The sequence below is a fragment of the Hemitrygon akajei genome, chromosome 5 (genome assembly GCF_048418815.1).
Source record: "Hemitrygon akajei chromosome 5, sHemAka1.3, whole genome shotgun sequence".
Taxonomy (NCBI): Eukaryota; Metazoa; Chordata; class Chondrichthyes; order Myliobatiformes; family Dasyatidae; genus Hemitrygon; species Hemitrygon akajei.
In genome coordinates, this window is record NC_133128.1 from 53051199 (window position 1) to 53071725 (window position 20527).

At 39.9% G+C, this 20527-nt stretch overlaps 1 protein-coding gene across 1 annotated transcript in view; it reads right to left on the reverse strand.

Moving 5' to 3' along the window:
- cybb (cytochrome b-245, beta polypeptide (chronic granulomatous disease)) overlaps positions 1-20286 on the reverse strand; it is a 37039-nt gene extending 16753 nt beyond the window's left edge. Inside the window, exons 1-9 of the mRNA XM_073045572.1 lie at positions 20225-20286; positions 14043-14138; positions 13836-13946; positions 13161-13245; positions 11264-11403; positions 9319-9500; positions 3766-3895; positions 3565-3657; positions 2671-2924 (exon numbers count right to left, since the gene is read on the reverse strand). Coding sequence (XP_072901673.1) covers positions 2671-2924; positions 3565-3657; positions 3766-3895; positions 9319-9500; positions 11264-11403; positions 13161-13245; positions 13836-13946; positions 14043-14138; positions 20225-20269 — 1136 coding nt within the window. The 5' untranslated portion in view covers positions 20270-20286. The remainder of the gene's footprint in view (positions 1-2670; positions 2925-3564; positions 3658-3765; positions 3896-9318; positions 9501-11263; positions 11404-13160; positions 13246-13835; positions 13947-14042; positions 14139-20224) is intronic.
- Positions 20287-20527: the final 241 nt, after the last annotated feature.

Consider the following 20527-nt stretch of genomic DNA (forward strand, 5'->3'; position numbering starts at 1 on the left):
AAGCCTCCCTATTAGCAACACCTACATGGTACAGCATGTGACTTTTAAAGACAAGACTAAAGTATCTGCAGAGTGAATGATCGACATCAGATTCTTGTTACAGACCCAACTCAGCATAAGAAACTGTAATGGATCTAACTAAGGCTGTAAAACCTGAGAAGATCTCTACTAAAATTGATGTGCCTTTTCACAACCTCTTCCAGTAAATTATACTAATAAGGAATTATTTCACAATATCCATCAATAAAAAGCGAGACAAATTCAGTCCCATTAGTCTGCTATCAATCATCACCACAGTGATGGAATGTGGAACTTTAACACCAATAACTTGCTTAGTCATGCTGTACTTTTAGATAGGACTACTCATCTGCTGACCTCATCACAGTCTTGATTCAAACATACTTAGAATTCTAGACGCATGTCCTGCCCCCCCAGAGCCCATGCCTTCTTAACCACAAAGTCAACCTGCATAGCAGCTTTATGTGTCCTATCGACTCAAACCACAAGATCCCTCTGATCCTCCACACTGTCAAGAGTTTTACCATGAATACTAAATTCTGCCATCATATTTGACCTACCAAAATTAACCACCTCACACTTATCTGGGTTGAATCCATGTTAACATTCATTTCAAGAGGTGCAGAATACAAGAGCAAGGATGTGATGCAGAGGCTTTTATAAGGCACTGGTGAGGCCTCACCTTGAGTATTGTGAACAGTTTTGGACCCTTCATCTGAGAAAAGATGTTCTGGCATTGGAGAGGGTCCAGAGGAGGTTCACAAGGATGATTCCAGGAATGAAAGGGTTATCATAAGAGGAACGTTTGATGGCTCTGGGTCTGTACTCGCTGAAATTCAGAAGGATGAGGGGCGATCTCATTGAAACCTTTCGAATGTTGAAAGGCCTAGACAGAGTAGATGTGGAAAGGATGTTTCCCATGGTGGGAGAGTCTAGGACAAGAGGGCACAGCCTCAGGATAGAGGGGCACCCTTCCAAAGCCGAGATGCGAAGAAATTTCTTTGGCCAGAGGTTGGTGAATTTGTGGAATTTGTTGACATATGCAGCTGTGGAAGCCAGGTCGTTGGGTGTATTTAAGGCAGAGATTGATAGGTTCTTGATTGGACATGGCATCAAAGTTTACGGGGAGAAGGCCAGGAACTGAGGTTGAGGAGAGAGAAAAAAAGGATCAGCCGTGATTAAATGCCGGAGCAGACTCAATGGGCCAGATGGCCTAATTCTGCTCCTACGTCTTATGGTTTTATTGTCTTATAAGGCTACACAGATTGGGGGACCAACTCATCATATTTCATCTGGGTAGCCTCGAACCTGACGGCATGATCATCAATTTCTCTAAAGTCTGGTAATTTCTCCCTCATTCCTTTCTTTCTTTTTCCATTCACCATTCTGGCTCCCCTCTTAACCCTTCTTTTCTCCTCATCTGCTTGTCACTTCCATCTGGTGCCCCTCTTCCTTCACTCTCTCCCTCTCTTATCAGATTCCTTCTTCTTCTTCTTCTGCCCTTTACCTTTCCGCCTATCGTCCTCCTCACTTCATTCCTCCTCCCCCAGCCACCCACCTTCTCCTACACCTGGTTTCACCTATTTCCTGCCAGCTTGTACTTCTTCCCCTCCCGCCACCTTCTAATTCTGGCCTCTTCCCCCTTCCATTCCAATCCTGATGGACTTTGGCCCACAACATTGACAGTTTACTCCACTCCTTAGACACTGTCTGACCTGCTGAGTTGTTCCACCATTCTGCATGTGTTGGTCTGGATTTCCTGTAATTGCAGAATCTCTTGTGTTTATAATAACTCCGCTTATACCATTTCATGACATAGGCTTCAACCAGGCTGTGTGATTTAAAATCACATTTGACTGTTAATTGGAGTTAAAGTTAATCTACCACTAATTGCATTGGACCTCAAAGGACTGATTCTGTTAATCAAGTGACTTAAGATGTATATTTTTTGGAAAAGTCTGAATTTTAACAGTGATGTGTTTCCTGTTAGTATGTATGAGGGGTGATTGATAAGTTCGTGGCCTTGGGTAGAAGGAGTCAATTTTAGAAAATCTAGCACATTTATTTTTCAACATAGCCTGTCCTACATTTACACACTTAGTCCAGCGGTCGTGAAGCATACGGATCTTGGACCTCCAAAAAGTGTTCACAGCAGGGATGATTACTAAGTTCGTGGCCTATGGTAGGAGATGAGTTATACAGCTCTCGTTACATGCACATGCAGTTCAACTCTTTGAGTGATTATGCAGAAAGTTTGAAGTTAATAACTCATTAGGGGTGATCGACAAGTTTGTGGCCTAAGGTAGAAGGAGATGAGTTATTAACTTCAAACTTTCTGCATAATCACTCAGAGTTGAACTGCATGTACTTGTAATGACAGCTGTATAACTCATCTCCTTCTATCTTAGGTCACGAACTAACCAATCTCCCCTGCTGTGGACACTTTTTGGAGGTCCAAGATCCGAATGCTCCACAACCACTGGACTAAGTGTGTAAATGCAGGAGGAGACTATGTTGAAAAATAAATGTGCTAGTCTTATTGTGATGGACAGTCTGAGAAAATCCCACCTCAAAATGGAATTTTGTCATTAAGTTGATTTCCAAAATGTAATACAGCTGCCAGAGATAGCTTTAAGTACATATTGCACCCACCTTGGAAGTTTCCACGCCTCTTGAAATTCCTTTTGATTTCCACCACACACTTTGAACAGATTGTCAGTCCAGTCTCCCACTTGTCTCACGTGGATGCTGAAGTGATCTTCCTCTGGGGATGAGGTCAGTGTGAAGGGATGCCACTCCAGGCTTGAAATCTTGGAGCATTGGACAAAAATATACTGGCCAACCTCCATCTTAAAGCCTCGCTTTTTCATCTGTAGCTCCAGAACTTTGGAGGGATGAGTAACAACCTGTGGATAGGTATACAGAGGTATTAGCAAACAATCCTGTGTTTAAGTACAAAAGCAGTCAATGCCTGATTATTTACTTATATAAAGCCCTATTTAAGATAGCTATTGTAAAGAGTTTGTTTCAGTTTATAAATGCTTTAATATTAGATAATAACTAATTGTATATACAATGAACTGTTTCAATGTCCAGTTTTGTTTCCTTTCCTTTTTGAAAAGATACCTTTCATTCATTGTTCTCAAGTATTGTAGCTTCCCAGTTTGCAGTGGAGATTGTCCAACTGCTTTTAGATCCCTTCAAGTTCCACTCTAAAACTATCGAGGTGGAAGAGGCAATCCGCCAGAAATTCCGCCTGCTTTCCCTTGTGCTTTACGTGAAGAAGCACTGAAGTGGTTCACTCAGGACTTCATTTATTAGAGCAGCCAGTGGGAGGAGGAGTGTGATAAGTCAAATTTAACGGCTGAACAACATAATGCATGGGGCAGTTCAGAGCACAACCTTCCTGGTAGAGATTTTTACTTTAGAAATAATAACAAGAGCTCTACCTCAGGAACTCTCATATGCTTTTCACACGCACACTAGAAATAGTTTTGTATAACAAGGAGACATACTGTCGTAAACTTCATATAAAGAAATATTTACCTTAGTAATGACAACCTTCTGCTGAGATCTCCAAAACCGTACGAATCTCTCACAGACATACAGAGCCATTGGACCAACCACCCATTTCCACGTCTGTAAAAGCATCAATTAGGCTTTGTAGGAAAGTGTATAATAGATTGAAGTAATTAAATTATCTTAAAGAAATATTATTATACTAAAAGTAAACAAATATTTACATACCATTGGTGGATTCCCTGAAAACTTAGGCAGAGGGCATTTTGGATCAGACCCCCACTGTGAGTACTTGTCCTTGCAGAAGGTGGCATTATGCTCCTTCAAACTTTCATTTGTTTGACCACGAACAATTTGCCTGGAAGAAAAAGTAGCTTGTCAGAAAGTTTCAAAGAAGCATCGGGTGTGACTTTTGATTAAGTGCAGGTGCATGACAAAGCATTACTTATTGTCTACTGTTTTAAAAAAGCTTTGTTATTGCCATTTGTCAATTTAAAATGAGAAAAGGGAGACATTAGTTTTTGGAGGGTCACCAGAACCCTGAAAGGATTTTAGCCATATTTAATGTAAAAAATATATAAACATCATTTTCCCTACTTTCTTTTTAATTCTGTCAAATAGATTTCAAATTTTAGGGTCATGAATCAGATCTTTCTTCTATGCATTTCTTTATTTGTGGGGTTTGACCATATCTGGCTGAGGCCAGTACTCATTGCCCCGAGCAACTTGCCTCTGAGCTTAGTGGAATGATTAAAGCACTTCAGAAAGAAGTAAGAATCGATTATAGGCCAGATAAGAACAGCAGATGCACGTAAACCTGATGACTCGCACATTACATTTCCACCATTTTATTTCAGATTTAAAAAAAGTTCTTGAACTTTTATTTTCACATTACTGTTCAACCCATTGAATTGATGCCATCTCATGCAGTCTCATATCTTCATTTATTTCCCCTAATCTATTCTCTCCCACGTGCCCATCAGCATTCTCCTGCCTCCTGACATTTGGGGTCATTTACAATATCCAATCAACCTACTATCATGTCTTTTGAATGTAGGAGGAAAAGGAAAAAGAAAACGTGGAAAGCCACCAGAAGGACTTGCAGATTCCACTCAGGCAGCATCAATGTCAACTACTTCAACTACTGCACAGAGTCTTGCCATCTTCAGAAGTTTTCTGATGACTCTGCCATAGTTGGATGCATCAGCAAGGGAGATGAGGCTGGGTACAGGGCTACAGTGGGAAACTTTGTCACATGGTGCGAGCAGAATCATCTGCAGCTTTATGTGAAAAAGACTAAGGAGCTGGTGGTGGACCTGAGGAAGGCTAAGGCACCGGTGACCCCTGTTTCCATCCAAGGGGTCAGTGTGGACATGGTGGAGGATTACAAATACCTGGGGATACGAATTGACAATAAACTGGACTGGTCAAAGAACACTGAGGCTGTCTACAAGAAGGGTCAGAGCCGTCTCTACTTCCTGAGGAGACTGAGGTCCTTTAACATCTGCTGGACGATGCTGAGGATGTTCTACGAGTCTGTGGTGGCCAGTGCTATCATGTTTGCTGTTGTGTGCTGGGGCAGCAAGCTGAGGGTAGCAGACACCAACAGAATCAACAAACTCATTTGTAAGGCCAGTGATGTTGTGGGGGTGGAACTGGACTCTCTGACGGTGGTGTCTGAAAAGAGGATGCTGTCCAAGTTGCATGCCATCTTGGACAATGTCTCCCATCCACTCTATAATGTACTGGTTAGACACAGGAGTACATTCAGCCAGAGACTCATTTCACCGAGATGTAACACTGAGCGTCATGGGAAGTCATTGCTGCCTGTGGCCATCAAACTTTACAACTCCTTCCTCGGAGTGTCAGACACCCTGAGCCAATAGGCTGGTCCTGGACTTACTTCCACTTGGCATAATTTACTTATTATTATTTAATTATTTATGGTTTTATATTGCTATATTTCTACACTAATCTTGGTTGGTGCGACTGTAACGAAACCCAATTTCTCTCGGGATCAATAAAATATGTCTGTCTGTCTGCCTGTCAGGATTGAACCTGTGTTGCTGGTGCTGTGCAGCACATTAACAGCTGCACCTCTGTATTAGTGAGAGTCAGTCTCTTGCTTTCAGATCAATAACTTAGGCCTTTGGATTCAAGTTCTAACATGACTGTTGTTCTACTATGCTCTAGAGATTCACCTTAGAACAACTGTTCACAATCTAAAGGTTAAATGTGTATGGCCGATTTCAAGTTCCATGCACATAATGCAAACTGACACTGCAGTAATTTACTGATGGAATGTAATACTGGCAAATTAAATAAGGCCTGCTCTCTTTCTGAAATCTCTCTTGAATAAATACATTAGTCCTCTATTAAATAAAATCATTTTCAGCCTTGTATCATCTTTCATGCCAGGTTCCATATTCCTTGATTCCCTTGTTGTCCAAAAACAAATCAGTCTCATATTTGAATTTGTTTAAGTATTCAGTACCTTCAGCCTTCCAATTTCACAGATTCATAATTCATAAAAAAAAACCTCATCTCAGTATTGAGCAACATAACAAGCTTCTTTCCATATCTGTCTGCCATTTTCTGAGAATCTTATGTTTCAGTGAGACCTTACAGTATTTTAAACTCAATGCACTAACTGACACTCCTTTGTCGAATGTCTTGAATAGCATGTTATTGAACCTACAAGAGAATATGCTATCTTGGATCTAGTCCTGAGCATGAGATAGGCAAAATATATTATGTATTATGCCTAAACAAGGGAGACTATTCACGACGAGAGAGGTGTTGGCCAGCGTCAACTGGGAATACAAGCTATATGGTGGGGCAGCTGAAAAACAGAAGACTTACAAAGAGATTTTTCAGTGCTTAAAAGAAGTAAAATTCCAGTTTAAAGCAAGGGCAGGAAAAATGGGAAAGCCAGCTTTTGATAACTAAGGAAATAAACGAAGGTATCAAACTACAAAGCTTGTGCATACAAGGGTGGCAAGAGTAGTGGGAAACTGGAAGATAGGTAAAACTTAAAAAATAACACTAAGTAAACCATAGGAAAAAGGAAGATAAATTATGAAAGTAAACTGGCCCAAAATATAAAAAAACAAGAGTAAATATTTTGTAATTATATCAAGTGGAAAAAGTCTCAGGCAGCTCATAAAATGAAAGTTGGTCCCTTGGAAGATGAGAAGGGGAATTAATATTATGTAATGTGGCAATAGCTGAAGCTTTGAATGACTATTTCATGCTGATCTTCATGCTGGAGGACACATCTAACATGCCAAACAGAGATATTATGGATGTGATTGGAGGTGAATACCTCAATACCATTGTCAATACTAAAGAGGAAGTGCTGAGCAAACTAGGGTAGACAAGTTCCCTGGTCCATATAGATGGTGTTTCTGGGTACAGAAGGAAATGACGGATGATATAGTAGAAGCATTTATGATAATTTGCCAACACTTTCTGCACTCTGAGCAGGTCCCAGTGGATTGGAAATCAGTGAAAGTCACACCATTGTCTAAGAATAGAATGGGAGCAAAAGGCAGGTGACTATAGTTAGTTTAACATCTGGGTTCAGGAAGATGCTTGAAGCATTCATTAAGGAAGAAATAGTGAGACATCTGGAGAGAAGTGGTTCCATCAGGCAGACACAACATGGATTCAGGAAGGGTAGTCCTCTTTGGAGTTCTTTGAGGATGTAATGAGCTTAGTGGATTCAAGGGGACAGGTGGATGCTGTATACTTGGATTTGCAGAAGGCACTTGATAAGGTACCACATAAAAGACTTATCCATAAGACAAGGATGCCTGGAGATGAAGTATTGCATTAGCAAAGATAGAAGATAGCTCAACCAATAGAAGGCAGAGAGTTGGGATAAATATATGCTTCGCCAGTGGCAGACAGTGGTGAAAGGGGTGATGGGCTGCAACTATTCACAATACACATTTGTGATTTGAAGAGAGGACTGAGTGTAGCATATCTAAGCTTGCTGATGACACTAAATTGAGTGGAAAAGCAAATTTTACAGAGGTTGCAGAGAGTGCAGAGAAAAATCGACAGGTTAGGTAAGTAAGAAGGGGTCTGTCAGATACACTGCACTATTGGTACATGTGATGCCATCCGTTTGAAAGGGAAAATGGAAGGTCAGATTATTATTTAAATAGTGAAAGATTGCAGCTTATTGTTGTGCTTGGGGGTGCTTATCATGAATCACGAAAGGTGCAACAGGATATCAAGCCGGCAAATGGAATGTTGGCCCTTGTTGCTAGAGGGATTGTTGTTAAGTGTAGGGAGTTTATGCTGCAGCTCTAAAGGGAATTGATGAGCCTGCTCTTGGAGTATTGTGTGCAATTCTAGTCTCCTTGGGAAAAGATAAACTGGCTTTGGAGGAGGTTCGCCTGGTTGATTCTGAAGATGAAGGGGTTTAGCCTGTGAGGAGAGTCTGAGCTGCCTGGGACTATGATTGTTGCAATTCAGAAGATTGAGAGAGGACCTTGTAGAATCATAGAATTCTGTGAAGGATAATAAGAGAGAGGTAGAAAAGTTGTTTCCATTTGCAGATGGGACTAGAAATAAGGGACATAGCTTCAAGATTTTGGATAGCAGATTAGAATGGAGATAAGGAGGAAATGCTATTCCCAGAGGGTAGTGTATCTATGGAATTCTCTGCCTAGGGCTACCTCAATAAATATACTTAAGACTACTGTAATTAGATAGATTTTTGCATAGTAAAGGAAGTAAAGGGTAAAAGGCAGGCAGGTGGAGCTTATTCTACAGCCAGATCAGCCATGATCTTATTGAATGGTGTTGTAGGTGCGAATGGCCAGATGGCCTATTCCTGCTTCTATTTCTTATGTTCTTATTTTTCAGCAACAAAATGGATACTTCAGCCTTCATTTTTGCTGTTTATGGTATCCAGTTATGAACAATTTGTTTCCTTTATTATCAATAGTGCTGTAAATTCCATGATTTTGACAATGTCTTCCCAGACAACGACATAATTACCTTTAACTATAATTTGTTTGCTTTATTAACAAAAGTGCTTATAGCTAACTGATATACATCGGGGTTTTAATTTCCTTATGTCACTGACCTTTGATAGGGTGCAGTGTGATGGATTTGTTTCCTTCTCATGGTGCAACGTACAGTCCTGTGTAACATTATCACAGTCCTGCTACCTACCCATCTGATTTTCTGTCGCCATTACCACAAACAGCTCGCTCACAGTAAGCAGCCAAGTGGTTTGCCTTCCTTTCTTATATTGCGTTTCTGTCACTAAATTCCTGCTTGATCAAAGCTCCTGAGCACTAAGCGAAAATATTGGTTAAATCCTGTAGACAAAATTCCATGAATTTTGCAATGTCATCCCAGACAACAACATAATTATCTTTTAATTATAATTGTTAATGAAAACAGTATCTCTCGTCTGTCAGGATTTGTGTTTCTCAGTACAATAACCGGCATGACAGTGACCCTATTTGTAAATGATCCTGTGGTATAACTGGGGTAGAGAATTCCGTAACCTCTCTAAGGCTACTACTTTCTTTTCACACATGGCACGAGAATTCAGATTGTTAATGATAAAAATTGTTGGATCCTGATCTGCCAATTCTCCTCAGCAAAGAAATCTTCAGCACTTGTTAGTACAAATGTGCTTCAATAAATATGTTACTTTAAAGAGATTTACTGCAATATACACGGCACATGAGTTGTTATAAAAGCTATTCACTCTCCTCATATATATATGTATATGTATATGTATATGCTACATACCCAATTCCATGGATCACGAGCCCAACAAAAAAGACCACAAACAGGTGGTGGGTGTACCAGAAGACCTCGAAGTATGATCGCCTGATAATCTCTGTGGATGATGTTATCATAAGGATCAAAGCCAGAGTGATAGCTACTCCACTCAGGCCTGCCAGGGTTACGAACGCCACCTCAGTAGGATTCTGGAGAAGAAAGACTGTCATGTTGACCAGTCATTGGAATAAAAGATAGCAAAAGCAAAACGGAAGGGAAAACTCAGCATGTGAGGGCAGAAATAACAAAAAAAAACAATGTTTCCTCTGGATTCAATCTAATTCATCCTGGCAAGGCAAAGCAAGATGAGGGTAGGAATTGGATGACATGCTACCAGTAGTACTGGGGGCCTTCCCAGTAGTGATTTTTTTTTGTTTTGGCGTCCCTGTTAGCTATCTATAGGAGCCATTGGGCTTCTTATATATGTGAATGGTGGGCCTTAAAGGCCTAATATTGCACAGCAAAATTCCTTGTTAAAATGTTTAAAACTTATCATAGAAGTTAGCTCACTCCTGCTCCCCAGAATGTATTTCTGGGGAGGTGCCAAGGAGCAAGCATTTTCATTCTGATCCCCTTCAAAGTGACAAGCTGTCAATGAATATCAGTGACCTGGCCTTTTTTAGTGAGTATTAAGATGCACATTGTGGCCACATCTCTGCTTTCACAAGTGGAATCAAGTGCTGCACATTTGTTCCAACAGTTCTGTAAATCACCTCATCTGCCCAAGTAAAGCAAGGTGAATTCTGGCCAGTCTCAGGATAAATGTGTGGAATTTGACATAAATCAGAACTAAAGCAGGATACTGAAATATACACTTATCTGGCCCTCTGAAAAGGTGCTTCCACCCAAACGTATGTGCAAAGTCTTGAGAAGAAAGTAATGGTAGATTGCAGTCCAATAAACCCCTATGCTTGTGATATGGTGCAACTCAAACTACCTGCGTCTCAATATCACCAAGACCAAGGAGATGGTGGTGGACTTTAGGAGATCTAGGCCTCATATGGAGCCAGTGATCATTAATGGAGAATGTGTGGAGCAGGTTAAGACCTACAAGTATCTGGGAGTACAGTTAGACGAGAAGCTAGACTGGACTGCCAACCCAGATGCCTTGTGCAGGAAGGCACAGAGTCGACTGTACTTCCTTAGAAGGTTGGCGTCATTCAATGTCTGTAGTGAGATGCTGAAGATGTTCTATAGGTCAGTTGTGGAGAGCGCCCTCTTCTTTGTGGTGGCGTGTTGGGGAGGAAGCATTAAGAAGAGGGACGCCTCACGTCTTAATAAGCTGGTAAGGAAGGCGGGCTCTGTCGTGGGCAAAGTACTGGAGAGTTTAACATCGGTAGCTGAGCGAAGGGCGCTGAGTAGGCTATGGTCAATTATGGAAAACTCTGAACATCCTCTACATAGCACCATCCAGAGACAGAGAAGCAGTTTCAGCGACAGGTTACTATCGATGCAATGCTCCTCAGACAGGATGAAGAGGTCAATACTCCCCAATGCCATTAGGCTTTACAATTCTACCGCCAGGACTTAAGAACTTTTTAAAAGCTATTATTAATGCTTTTTGAGATAGTGATTTAGATGTATATCATATTTTTTTACTGAGTTAAGTATTGTATGTAATTAGTTTTGATACAACAAGTGTATGGGACATTGGAAAAAAAAAGTTGAATTTCCCCATGGGGATGAATAAAGTATCTATCTATCTATCTATCTATCTATCTATCTATCTATCTATCTATCTATCTATCTATCTATCTATCTATCTATCTATCTATCTATTATTCCTTTGTATATTTTCTGCTGAATTGACTTCAGGAGCTACTTCCTTTAGTTTATTTTCCTTTTGTCCAGCATATACACTGATTTCCCCCCTCTGATTTTGTTAAGGTATCAAAAGACAATTGAAGACTACCGTATCGTTGGATCGAATTGGATTCAGGTAACCTTCGTTTCCTCCTATTTTTGACAAGACTGTGTTGAGTTGTCCACATTCACCCAGCTGGCTATCCATAAACCGCTTGAAGTTGAATAAATGAGCGATGATATGAATGGCTGTGAAGGAAAAATGCATAATCTGTTCTAAACCCTGTATAATATTGAATTATGTAAATGATCATCAAAAGTAATGTGTCTGTCTATTGGCAGTGTGAACTAAATAGATAATAATGGGCAATATACAATCAACGAATTCAGCTCATATGCAGTTCTGAACTTAATGTTCCTATCATTTATTTACCAAAGTCTCAAACACAGTCAATTATAACAGTACGATCGGACTCAAGTTAGTCCAGTGTATGTTCACTATAGCATCTAAAATTCGCCTGTGATGGAGTCAGCAATCCTTACAGTTTCTTGGAGGACATGAAACTATTCGAACTTCTTTGAACAGAGCACCCTGCGTCATTATGGCAATGGGCTGAGCTTCCATAATAAAGGTCTGAAAATCTATTGCAGCACCCAGATGTTGCATTACTTCTCTTTGTGTTGCTATGGAAGTTGAGATATCAAACATCAAATGTTGAATGAAGGTGGTTCTACGAGTCAATCGTCCTATCATATGCATTAATAAACACTTGTGGCCTTGTATGGAGGAGGAACCTCCCAAAACATTCCCATCCTCAAAGATGGAGGAGATCAGTTGTGAGTTCAAAAGACATGGCTAAGGTGATTAGAATCACCCTCAGCCAGAAAGTAAGTGATGCATCTTGGTCTTCTCCTGTGATCCTCACTCTCATATTATCCAGACATCGGTCAATTTAGTTTTCTGCAACTGATGTCAATGAAAGACTACATTCATGGGATCCTGACAGAAAACAAGACAGAATTCTAATGCAGATACAACACTGGAGGCTACCCAACTTGCTTTGTGTCCAAAAGCAAAGGAAATATGGATTGGCTAATTACCTCCCGAGTTCTACGAGTGCAGTTGGGGGATGGGGGGGGGGGTGCATTGACAACAGAGCTATCAAGTGGAACTGTTCTTCAAACTGGGTTTAACTACTAATATATTATCATAATTATGTGGATGATAGTTAAAAACAAATGACCCCCAGAAAGCATACAGAACTCTTACAATCTCCTTCCTTCCCACCCTCCAAGGAGCCGAACATTCTCTCCAGTGATTCAATCTGAAGGACTAATGGACAAAAGTATTGACTTCCAGAGCAAAGGACAGAGCAACCTTGATAGAGAAACAGCAGATAACTGTGTCTGGTGTCAGGGAACTCTACTACAACTGAGGTCACAGCTTTCTTCGTCAGTGTTCAGAGATCTAGAACTCAGACCTGAACACCTTACTATCTGAAGTGAGGGACCAGAATTACTCGTTTTAATATTGTCAATCCTTCACCATAACATATAGAGCTATAGTTTCTGACTTCAAGATACAAACACATGACAGACCCACCAAAACTGCATTCAAGGTTTAGGATTCTTCCCCATTATAGGTATGGAATATTAATGTTGACAAAGATAATCACAATCCACAGCAATGTTCAGACAAGACTGATCTTTTCATTGACCTGAATTATTGCTCATGATGTGGCAGTTGCATTTCTTTTACATTTCTCACACTTCTTTTATTCTTAATTGAAAATATTTTTATTAATCCCTGCCAATGTTCTTTAATTGATTTAATCAAAAATGTTCTAATTAAGTACATTCTATTTAAAGTTTGACCAGAAAATATACATAATCTTTGAAACTGTTTTAATCTGATTTCTTGACTTTAATTCCATAAAAAAAGTAAAACTCAAACATAATAAGGGTTTGGCAATGCTATAACTGACCTGCAGTGTTCTATAACTTACCTGTATGCAAAGCAATCATGTAAGCTACCAGTTTATGAAAGGTGATGTTTTTGTCCAGTTGTCTTCTGAGAGTGTGTCTGCAGCACTAAAGTAGAAGAGAGGTTACCAAGCACTTCGCATCTTGCAGCACTTCCCCGCAACACACGCCCTTTAACCTCTACCCTTCCCACCATCCAGGGACCCAAGAATTCTTTCTCGGTGAAGCAGCAAAACAGTTGCACTTGAAATGTTAACTCTGTTTCTCTTTCCACAGATGCTGTCTGGCCTGCTGAGTGTTTATGGACTTCTCTGTTTTTGTTTCAGATTTCCAGCATCTGGGATATTTTGTGATGTTCATTGAGTGGTGCAGCATAGTGTTGTCTTATGTTCTGTGCTTTAAGAGTAAACGGAGCATCTTAACTGTAATTTCCAAATTTCATGCATTACGTCGTTACAGAATCCAGCCTTGACTTTATGGGGTAACTGATTTACTACCTGCATAACAGTTATACAATTAAAGGTTGAAATAAATCCCGCAGAGCTTATTTTTTTTTACAATTTTCAATCAAAAATACTATTGTCAGAGTCCCTATAGCCCAACTTCTCAAAATGTGACATAAAACCCGAGGAAACTCAGTAAGATAGTGGAAGTAGAATATTTTTGTACAATCTTGAGGATGTCGTTTAGCCTCTTACCCCACAGGATCCTCTTATGAACGACAGCAGATTTCTACAGACCGGTAGCAGAATCAGCATGCAGTTAAAATTCAAACATGCAGCAGGTGCACGAGCCCACGCCAGAGCAGACTAAGTGGATTGAAAGAAAGACACATGAGTTCCAGTGAATCTATGGGAAATAAACCCCAGCCCAAGACTATAGCTTCCAAAGGCATATCAACTCACCCCAACCAGCTCTCGTGTGTAATAAAACTTCGGTCCATCTTCATAGACAAAAAAGTAATTGACGAAGAGAAATGCATTTATTCCAAGCCACACCAGCTGCAAAAGAAAAAAAAGGGGATTGTGTAATGAATCAGATTTGATTAGGGAACTTACTGTGTACCAACTCCTAGGAGGCAGTGATCATAATATGATAGAATTCACCTGGCAATTTGAGAGGGAGAAGGTAAAGTCAGATGTATCAGTATTACAGTGGAGTAAAGGGAATTACAGAGGCATGAGAGAGGAGCTGGTGAAAGTTGATTGGAAGGGGACCCTAGTGGGGATGACAGCAGAAAAGCAGTGGTTGAAGTTTCTGGGAGCAATGCAGAAGGTACAGGATAGATACATCCCAAAGATGGAAAAGTATGCTAAAGAGAAAATGATGTGACCGTGGCCGATGGGGGAAGTCAAAGACAGCTTAAAAGCAAAAGAGAGCCTATCTAATGCAGTAAAAAATTGTGGGAAGTTAGACAATTGAGAAGCTATTAAAAACCCACTGAAGACAACGAAAAAAGCAATAAGAAGAGAAAAGATGAAATAGGAATGTAAGCTAGCCAATTATATAAAAGGGGGATACCAAAAGATGTGTTAGATATATAAGGAGTAAACGAAATGCGAGAGTGGCTATCAGACTGCTGGAAAATGATGCTGGAGAGGTAGTAATGGGGGACAAAGAAATGGTGGATGAACTTAATAAGTATTTTGTGTCAGTCTTCACTGTGGAAAACACTAGCAGTATGCTGGAAATTTGTGAGTGTCAGAGGGCATAAGTAGGTATAGTTGCTATTAGTAAGGAGAAGGTTCAAAGTTCAAAGTACATTTATTATCTAAGTATGTATATGCTTTATATACATATATATATATATATCCCTCAGATTCATCTTCTTGCAAGCAGCCACAAAACCAATAAACATAATAGAACCCATTAAAAAAACTCCACACAACAAAGACCGCCGAACACCCCTTGTTCAGAAAAAAAGGTGCAACAATAAAAAAAGTAAACAAGTAGCACACAAAACATGAACCACAGAGTCCGCAGCCAGGAAGCTAGTTCAGCAGGGAGGTGAGCTAACCTCACAGAATAGTTAGCTGAACACCAGTTCACACTTCGCCCTCCACAGACTGATGCAAAATACTAATTTAGTTCATCTGCCATCTCCTTTTCCCCTGCTATTATTGCTCTGGCCTCATTTTCAAGTGGTCCTACATCTGTTATCATATCTCTTTTATTTTTTTACATACTTGAAAAAGCTTTTACTATCCATTTTGATGTTGTTTGCTAGCTTGCTTTCATATTTTATCCCTTCCCTTCTAATGATTCTTTTAGTTGCTCTCTGTAGGTTTTTAAAAGCTTCTCAATCCTCTACCTTCTTGCTAATTTTTGTTTTGTTGTATGCCCTCTCTTTTGCTTTTACATTAGCTTTGGCTTCCCTTGTCAGTCATGGTTGTAGTACTTTGCCTTTTGAGTATTTCTTCATTTTTGGAATACATCTATCCTACATCTTCCTCATTTTTCTCAGAAACTCACACCATTGCTGCTCTGCTCTCATCCCGGCCAGCATTTCCCTCCAATTTACTTTGGCCAACTCCTCTCTCATACCATTGTAATTTCCTTTTCTCCACTGAAATATTGCTATGTCAGACTTTACTTTGTCCCTATCAAATTTCAAGTTGAACTCAATCACTGGCTCCTAAGTATTCTTCTACCTTACGCTCCCTAATTGTCTCCAGTTCATTACATAACACCCAATCCAGTATAGCTGATCCACTAGTAGGCTCTACGACAAACTGTTCTAAAAAGCCATCTCGTTGGCATTCAACAAACTTACTCTCTTGAGATCCATTACCAACCAGATTTTCCAAATCGACCTGCAGGTTGAAATCTCCCAAGACTATCATAACATTGCCCTTTTGGCATGTCTTTTTTATTTCCCATTGTAATCTGAGCTTTCTGCCTAGCCCTCTAAATTCTCTTTTCAGGACCTCTTTGCTTTTCCTTCCTATGTCATCGGTACCAATGTGTGCCAAGACATCTGGCTGCTCTCCCTTCCCCTCCAAAGTGTTGTGGATGTGATCCGTGATGTACCTGACCCCGGCACCTGAGAGGCATCATACCATTTGAGTGTCCCATTCACGTCCACGGAATCTCCTGTCTGTTCCCCTCACTATTGAGTCCCCTATCACTACCGCTCCTGTCTTCCCTTTTCCTTTTGCACCATAGATCCATGCCCAGTGCCAGTAACCTGGTCTCTGTGCCATTCCCCTGGGAGGTCATCCCCCACAGCAGTATCCAAAACGGTGTACTTACTTTTGAGGGGAATGGCCATGGGGGTGCTGTTTTAACTGCCTTTTCACATTTCCATTTCTCCTGACAGCCACCCAGCTACTCGCCTCCTGCAACTCTGGGGTGACTACTTCCCTGTAACTCATTCTCCTGTACAAGCTGAAGGTCATCCAGCTGCTGCTCCAGATCCCTAACACGATCTTCAAGGAGCTGCAGCTGGATGCACTTCACACAGATGTAGTCCTCTGGGAAACTCTGGGTCTCCCAGGGCTCCAACATCCTGCATGAAGAACACACAATGGCTATTTGCTGTACTAGGTAGAGTAAGAGAAAAGAAGGGAAGCTTAATAGAAATTACCCAGAGCCAATGCCTCTTGTGAGTCGAAGCCTCCTTTGAGCCAAAGCCTGACACTCCTACTCTCACCACTGGCCTATTCCCAACAATAGCCGCCCTAATTGTCCCTTCTGTACCTTTAAACAAGCATTGCCGACCTGCGCAAAACCTCACTGTGCACTGCTTCTGCCACTGATTGGGCTTCTGGAGTGAGCCCAAATGCCCACAAGAGAATTTGTTGGTTCATAGTCTCCTCTTGTGCCATGAAGAGACCACTCTTAGGGTGGAGGAGCGACATCTTATATTCTGTCTGGATAGCCTGCATCCTGATGGCATGAACATCGATTTCTGCTTCCTGTAAAAAAATTCCTCACCAACTCCCCTCTTCTTCTATTCCCCACTCCGGTCTCTTGCCTCTTCTTATCTGCCTATCACTCCTCCGGTATCCTCTCCTCCTTCCCTTTCTCCTAATGTCCACCCTCCTCTCCTATGCGATTCCTTCCTCACCAACCAAGCTTCAACTATCACCTTCCAGCTGCCCTCCATCTCCTCCCCCCATCTTTTTATTCAGGCATATTCCCCCTTCCTTTCCAGTCCTGAGGAAGAGTCTTGGCCCAAGACATCATCTGTTATTTATTTCCATAGATGTTGCCTAGACAGCTGTGTTCCTCCAGCATCTTGAATGTGTTGCTTTGGATCTCCGGCATCTGCAGAATTTAATGTATCAATCACATAGACTCAATAGACACAACAAAGGCCACTTTTCATCTTAATAAGCAGCAAAACCAAGCAGCTTGTGTTACTCAGGAATACAAAACTGGTTTGAAATGGAGTGAATTTTATTGAGTACTTAGCCAGGCCTGTGCTTGCATTTGGTGTGCATTCTAGTAGCAAATCACACAAGCATTTGTAGAGTTTGTGAAATATTGTGTAAAATCTCAAATCTGTCGTGTTTCTTAAAATACATAAATGGATCGATAATCTCCTCTCCACAGGATGTTCTTTTGTCAAAGTGATCAAGTGAGAGACTTCAGAGACTGGAGCTTGAATCCTGGTGGCCGTATATGGCCAGTGAGTTGAAAATGTATGATCCTTTCTGTAGACTCTCGTTACCAGTCACTAGGACAGCCCCACACCTGTGAAACCATATCCTATGGTGAGGATTAAGTATTAATAGTACTGATGCAGATGATAGTTGGTAAGAAAATAACTACTGCCAAAATTTGTGATTTTTATTGCAGATTTAGAAAAGTTGCATTAGCCCTGGGAATAACTATGGTTTAATAGTGTGAGAATAGATGTTTGACTGGAAGGCTTTTGTTTCCATTCCAAGTGGCAAGTACACTGTTAACTTTATGCTGTGCATGCAATCCTGCTCTAAGAGAACTGTGGGATCGAAGCAAAACATAACATGAGGTGATGTGTCAAAAGAAAAATGAATTAAACTTTATTAAAAGAATTCAGATTAAGGAAACAACTTGACATAATCAACCTGCTTAACAGTTACCTAGGATTCAGTACCGTCATATTTTTTATGGTGAGCGCTCAACCTTCTGACATCGATTTTTGTATTAATTCTTTTCCTGTCCCTTTTAAAATTCATTTTCTCAGGATCTAGGCTCTCCTGAGAAGGCTGGCATTCATTATTCACCCTTAATTGCCCTTGATAAAGTAATAATGAGCTGCCTTCCTGAACACTGCAGTCTTCCCACGATGGTATTGCCACTGGCTGTTGAGTGTTCCCACATTGCTGCTGCCCTTGTTCTTCTTGGCGGCAGAGGCTATGTTTTTAGGAGGTGTCTTTGGATAGATCTTGGTACATCCAGTACATTTTCTAGAGGGTACACACTGAAGTGTCAATCTGGATGGTGTCAAATCTTTTGAAGTTTCACAGTCAGTCAAAAGGGGAGAGAAATAGATCATGCTCCTCAGTTGTATCCTGTAGATAGTGGTGAGTCTATGAGAAAGAGAGTCACTCACTAAAGACTCAGAATGAACTACTCAGGAAGCCACAGTATTTATGTTGCAGATTCCTGGTCAACGACGACCCCCGGGAAGATGATCATAGGAAATACAGCAATGGTAGTGTCGACGATTAGATGGTTAGAGACTCTCTTTTAACACTTCTGTGCGGGAGGTCATCCCTTACCCCTCCTACATTAAACACCTGTGTGAGATGGTCAAGTCATCAGAAACTATTACACAAAAGTTAATTTCAGAAATTGCAAGCAGAATAAAAATAGAAAACTTCCTGTTTCACTTTGTAAATTTCTTCACTCTGCAGTCAGTTATTTTAGTTACACTTGTTATTAACAAAACCAAAGCTTTAGCACTCATTTTAATAAATTTCAAACCTGTCCAATTCAGATTATCACATTAATGGAATAAAGCTCTTAAACACTCCAGTGTAGTATAGTAATAATGCAAATCAAATATAGGAGTTTTTTCAAAACAATAGCTCCCATCTCTGCATTGCTGGTGAGGCTGTTCATTACTGCCTCACTCTAATTACCCTTAAGTGGCATCTTCCTAATACAAAGCAACACATTTCTTGTTTTCTACATAACAATTTTGATAAGAATGGTCCCTGAACCACTTCAAAAATAATTAAGAAATTAGCTTATTTCTCTGAGGCCGTGTGTCTCATATGGACTAGTAAATGCTGATTTCCTTCCCTTAAAATACTTTAGGGAATGGATTATGTTTTGTGGAAATGCAATTTCTTCAGAATTTTTAAAAACCTTTTAATCCAAGTCTGGAACCACTTTAGTGAATGTCAACTCATTCTCTGCTGTTAGTCTAAGCCTAAGAACTACTATATCAGCTACATAACTGCTATACTAACACATATATTTTTAAAGAAAATATAAATTCTGTAAGGTAAGATAATAAAAATAAATACACTAATATAACAACAACTGCAAAGCGTATTCCCCTTACCCAAATAAAGATACTGCAATTACCTTCATTAGAATAATTTTCTGTTTGTTATACCCCAACAGTTACATTTTATTTCTTATTAAATCAATTTTACTTTGAGCACACTATACCTAAGGAAAATATTTTGAATCTATACTTAATATTCATGCAATTAGCTAAAGTAATATTGCAAGGAAATTATTCCTAATTGACAACACCACTCTGACCAATTTTATAACTATTTCTCTATGTGATCATTCGAAATAGGGTAGTTTCTGAAGAATGGACATCTAAATTTATGAGTATCGCTGATAGTTTGTCCAGTTTTATATTTATGCTCATTGAAAAATATAGCATTACTTTTAAAGTCATCAAAAATTACAGCTAGAGGTGAAATAAGATATTAGTTTAATCTACCACTGTTAGCTTTGAAAACATTTAATCAGCAAAATCATCACTCTCATATTTATATTTTGATTGAAAATAAATTGATTCCATAGCCCACAATGTGCTAAAACTGGTAATCAAATAATTTAATCTGAAGAATATATCGGTAAGCAATATACTCAAACACTTCCACATTGATTTAACAATTGCAATACTTACAATTACAAAGATGGAGACTCCCTCATTCACCAAGCAGTTTCCCATATTCAAAATGAGTGTCAATTCACTGGGTCCAAGTTAATTTAACCAAGTATATAAGGAAGTGAGAGTTCTATTTGTGAGTTACCCAATATTCTTCTACATTCAGTAGAAATTAAATGAGCAAATCTAATTATTTTGCTTAATGCAGATACAAAGCAAAAAAATAAATTGAAGTGAGTAATGTGATGATCTGTTGAGTTCCTTCTGATTTATTATTGCACAAATAGCTTAATATTTGTTAACACTGGATAATTTTGTATG